This window comes from Alligator sinensis, unplaced genomic scaffold (assembly GCF_000455745.1).
Source record: "Alligator sinensis unplaced genomic scaffold, ASM45574v1 scaffold210_2, whole genome shotgun sequence".
NCBI classification, from domain to species: domain Eukaryota; kingdom Metazoa; phylum Chordata; order Crocodylia; family Alligatoridae; genus Alligator; species Alligator sinensis.
In genome coordinates, this window is record NW_005841946.1 from 3352470 (window position 1) to 3358051 (window position 5582).

Genomic DNA, 5582 nt, shown 5'->3' on the forward strand with positions numbered 1-5582 from the left:
TTAAACAGTGCGGGCCCAAGGACCGAGCCCTGGGGTACCCCACTGCTCACATCTCGCCAGGTTGAGTATAACCTGTCCACCACTACTCTCTGAGTGCACCCCATCAGCCAATTTTTTACCCATCCAACTGTGCAGGCATCAATGCCACAGTCGCTTAATTTATTAATGAGGATGGGGTGAGAGAGAGTGTCAAAGGCCTTCTTAAAGTCTAGAAAGACTATGTCCACAGCGACACCATCATCCAAGAATTTAGTTACTTGGTCATAAAAGGCAACCAGGTTGATCAGGCAGGACCTGCCTTTGATGAACTCATGCTGATTGCCCCTGAGCATGATCTCCCCTGCAGGCCCCCCCCAGATGTGCTCCTTGATGATTCTCTCCAAGATCTTCCCGAGCACCGAGGTGAGGCTTACAGGCCTATAGTTATTTGGGTCCTCCTTCCTCCCTTTCTTGAAAATTGGGACCACATTAGCCAGTGTCCAATCCCCCGAAGGAGTTTGCAATAGAATATGACTTATGAATATGATAGTAATATTACACAAATGAATGCAAGAAAAGAAACCTACACAGAGCTAAGTATTTACCTTCAAAATCCAAATCTTACAACTTGGAAAAGTCCCAGATGGATAATGGTGAAGTAAATACCTTGGACAACTCTCTCCCAGGCAGCCACAACCCAATTTATTACTGTTAGAACACCAAAGCATCACAAAAAGATGAATATTCTGCAACCAGTACCTTTGTGCATCTAGTTTAGGCACTGGCCTTTTAACTGTCTTCTGGGCAGTCACAGAAGAATCCTTTATTTCTGATGGAGCATTTCCATCTGCCTCTGAAAAATAAAACACATTATACAATCCATAATCTAGTTGATACCAACTAGCATTACAAAAATATAAAACATGAAACTTTTGTATCTTGATGTATGACCTCCCAATATCTCCTTGATTCTATCCATTGCCAGTTTTCCATTCTAGCTCTACTAATGAATTGTATGTGTATTACTCTGAATAACTGATGCCTGTGCTTTGTCTTTCTACCTCCAAAAATCTACCTTTATAACAGCATAAAATAAGAAAGGAATATTTCTGGTACTTTAAAGATGACTTCCTTCTTTAAAAAAAGCCATTAGTTTCACACAATTGGTATCTTGAACTCAATTTAAAAAAAAGATATTTTGAGAGTACATTAGCAGCAAAATTCAAAGCTATCAATTACAATTATGGTGCCAAGAATTCTTTAGAAGCCTTAGGAAGATGGGAGGAAGTAGCTGTAGTACCAAAAAAGCTAAAAGCAATCAAGACTAACCTGTACAGTTTGGAGCATAAATACAATTTTGTGGGTAAAAACAGATATTGCATTTGAGGCTGTTCGGATTTCAGCCAGGTTTTGACATGGATCAAAGAAGAGCAGCAGAGCCTGTGCGCTTGCAACTTGCCCCTGGAATTAGCTACAACTAATTCAAATGTGCTGCAATTGTCCAGGGGGCAGTGTTAGCACATTTTATATCTTACATACTTCCCAGTATTTGAAGTAAGACAATGGGTTTCTACATCTGTAGGTTCCCAAGACAAAAGACTTTCTCCCCGAAGAAATGTAGCTTCTGTTTTCAACCTGTGAGACTGAAGTCTAAGTTAAGCGCTCTTTGATTTTAGTCATGTGAGGTTGCTGTCAATTTAGAAAGAGAAATCTTCCTCAAGTGTGCAATACTAAGATGAGCATGATTAAAAAAATTAAGTGGCAAAACAGGAAATGTTTACCAGCACTTGAAAAATGACCATGACATTTAAATTCAGGGTTTTGCTAGTATAATCAACACAACAGTATTTTGACAGTATTCCTGCTCTGAAGCAGGCATGGGGCTTTTCATATGATCACAAGAAGCCAAATTAAGTTATTTTTCATTATTTTTGTCCCCATTTTCTTTAAAGTCTCCTAAAGGAGATAACAAAAGACAAGCTAACAGACTTATCTAGTGAAAAAATAAGCACTGCATTAATAAACTAAAACATTCCTTAGGAATCTGTTTAATAGGTGTTAGTGTGAACATACAACATGCTTACACTAGCATAACGTATGCTGGCTTGTACACCAAGAGGAGTTACATCTGCAAATCCCAGTTTTCCAGAACGATGTCTACTCTGGGCAGCTATTAGAGCACTGCAGGTATTGATAAAGCCTACTTAAGATTAAATTAACTAGTGCTATGGAAGCAAGACCAATAGACCTGTGTAAGTTACATCACTGTACATCAGTTAACTCAGGACTTTCCAAAGGAAATTTTATCCCAGCACAGAAAGTGACTTACACCAGTGTATGGCTGTACATCTTGTGCCCACTCTAAATTTACACAGATTTGTAAATATCCTGTTTTCACACGCTTATAAAGCCAAAAGAGAAATTAAATACAAAAGTCTGGTAAAGATATTAGGACTGTCAAAGAACATTGAGAGCATCTGCTAGATTTGCAGTTAGTTATTAAGGAGATTTATAGGAGCCAAAAGAATAAAGGCACAAGAACACAGTCATACATATGGAAATACCATATCAGAAATTATATAATAGGATTTACTATTACACTAACATGAGGGAGGCCTGAAATTGGATATGTTACAATATGAAGAGGTCACTAAGGATTGTAAAAAAAGCAGTAGTCTTTTTCTAAAAGTAATATTAATGTGGGCATGAGGGTAAACAAAGGAAGAAGTGTTAATTAACAGTAAATTATTTGGCTTGTATATAAAGAATAGCAGCCATACTGATCTCATCACAGCATGGGGGACAAAGCTGATGCACAAATTCTTTAACTACATGCTTTGGTCTTTTGAATATCAAAAGATGTGGCATTTTCTGTGCCCCACCCCCGGCACCTCAGAGACCGCCACCCAGACGAAGCCCATGGTTCTGAGCTCCACGCCTCTGGCTCTCAGCTGCGGGGGCTGCCTGTCGCTTTTCCAGGCTCTGGGGCCCAGGAGCATGGCCACCTCCCCTTGTGAAGTCTGCTCCCTACTGGGGTCTCTGGCGTGCAAGCTGAAGGAGCTCCAGACCGCAGTCCAAAGACTGCGTGCCATCAGGGACTGTGTGCAGGAGATCAACTCCTACTGCCAGGCCCTTCTCCCTTGGGAGACGGAGGGTAGACCATGGTCTCCCTCCAGGACAAGGGAGGACTTAGGGACCTCCCATTCTGTTCAGCCACAAGGTTGGACCAAGGTGGTCAAGGGCCCCAAGGCCCACCGCACCAAGGCCCCTGCCCTGCTGGAGCTCAGCAACAGGTATGAACCTCTTGCAGCCCCAGCAGAGCCTGCTGAGTTGCCAGCTCCTGCAGGCAACACAGGCACTACTGTAGCTACTGCCCCCACTCTCCCCAAGACAAAACGCAAAGTGTTTGTCGTGGGAGACTCCATCCTGAGGGGGACTGAGGGGGTAATCTGCCGCCCAGATCCCTTAGCCCAGGAAGTTTGCTGCTTCCCGGGAGCCCACATCTGAGACATCATGGAGAAGATCCCTAAACTCCTCCAGCCCACTGACCATTATCCCATGCTCCTTATCCATGTGGGCACCAATGATATGACTCAGAGCGCTCCCAGCTGGGTCGTGAGGCACTACAGGGATTTGGGAGCGGGGCTTAAGTGTCTGGGGACGCAGGTGGTGTTTTCTTCGATCCTCCCAGTCTCGGGCTACGGAGGGAGAGGAGGATCCAGGTAGTTAACCAAAGACTGCGGTGCTGTCACTGGGAAGGCTTTGGCTTCCATGACCACAGTCCGCTCTTTGGGGAGAGAGGCAGCGAGCTGCTGGGAAGGGACAGCCTCCACCTCTCTCCGCTGGGGAGGAGGCTCTTCTCAGCCAGACTGGATGACCTGCTCCACCGGACTTTAAACAAACCCCGCCGGGGGATGTGGGGGGGACTACTGCCACTGCTGGCCCACAGAGCAACCCTTGCAAAGCCAGCAGGCCAAGGCCTTTAAGGGAGCCCACCCCTGCTCCAACCCTGGAACAATCTGTAGGCAAGGCAAGGCAAGGGCCCCCAAGGGGACACTTGCATGCCTATACACAAATGCCAGGAGCTTGGGGAACAAACAGGAGGAACTTGTCCTCCTGCTAAACACAAATAATTATGATGTCATAGGGATAACGGAGACCTGGTGGGACTCCACCCATGACTGGGCCACAGGTATAGATGGCTATACCCTGTACAGGAGGGATCGAGCGGACAAAGAGGGTGAAGGTGTCTCTATGTCAAGGAAAGCTACGCGTCCCTGCAAGCCGACACTGGCACCTACGGTGGACGACTTGAGTCCCTCTGGGTTAAAATCCATGAGGAACACAGCACAGGGGATACTACGGTAGGAGTCTACTACAGACCCCTTACCCAGGGTCAAGACCTTGACCAGGAGTTTGCCAGGGAATTGGCTGAGGCCGCGTGCTCCTGGTGCATGATTGTCATGGGAGACTTTAACTACCCAGACATCTTGTGGGAGGAGTCTCAGCCAAATCCGAGCGGTTGCAAAGCTTTCTCCCATGCGTGGATGACCTCTATATCTGACGCAGAAAGTCTACGGGGCGACGAGCGGTAAAGCGCTGCTCAACCTTGTACTGGGGACGACCTACCCAGCGACCTAAGAATTGAAGGGAAGCTGGGTGACAGTGACCACAAGCTGATCACCTTCACCATCTGCCATAAAGCTGGCAAGTCAGTCAATAATATAGAAGTCCTTGACCTGGTGAGGGGTCTGCAGGTGCTCGACCACCTGGGCGACAGCGATCATTGCCTGCTGGAATTCACCATCCAGCGCAAGGTGGCAAAGGCCTGGAGCAAGGCAGCAGCTCTGAAATTCAGGAGGGTGGACTTCAATGAAGTAAGGAGAATAGTCAGGGAGGCACTGAGGTCCCAGAGGGGGGAGGAGTCAGGTGTCCAAGAAGAAGGGTCGTTCCTTAAAGAGACGATCCTCCAAGCCCAAAGGGAGGTAACCTCAACACGGATCAAAGGGGGCAAGAGGGTGCAAAAGCCCCCATGGCTCACCAAAAGCATATGGGAATGTCTCCTAGCTAAAAAGGAGGCATACACCCAATGGAAGGGAGGGGCCATCACCAGGGAGGATACCTCGGTTGCTTGGGGCTGTAGGGGGGCGGTCAGGAAGGCCAAGGCAGAGATGGAATTGGGACCAGCTACCCAGATTAAGGACAACAAGAAGTCCTTCTTTAAATACATAGGGAGTAAAAAGAGGGTACTGAGTAATGTGGGGCCTCTGCAAGGCACGCTAGGAAATCTGGTCGTCACTCCAGACGACAAAGCTAACCTATTTAACAATTTCTTTGCCTCCATTTTTCTGAGCAGGGACCGGGTCACCCCCCTCCCCACCAGGACCACCGCAGGCCCCAGGGGAGGCGCACCCAGGCCTAGGGTCAGTGAGGATCTAGTCAGGGAACTTCTGGAGGGACTGGACGTATTTAAATCAGCTGATCCTGACAATCTCCACCCCAGAGTGCTGACGGAATTAGCAGAGGTCATTGCGGGACCCCTGGCACAGCTTTACGAGCACTCGTGGTGCTCTGGTGTGGTGCCAGAGGACTGGAAAAGGGCC

At 47.2% G+C, this 5582-nt stretch overlaps 1 protein-coding gene across 5 annotated transcripts in view; it reads right to left on the reverse strand.

Moving 5' to 3' along the window:
* TIPIN (TIMELESS interacting protein) overlaps positions 1–5582 on the reverse strand; it is a 25539-nt gene that overhangs the window by 13862 nt on the left and 6095 nt on the right. For all 5 annotated transcript variants that reach the window (XM_006020090.3, XM_025199527.1, XM_025199526.1 and 2 more), the window contains one exon: positions 739–832. In XM_006020090.3, coding sequence (XP_006020152.1) covers positions 739–832 — 94 coding nt within the window. The remainder of the gene's footprint in view (positions 1–738; positions 833–5582) is intronic.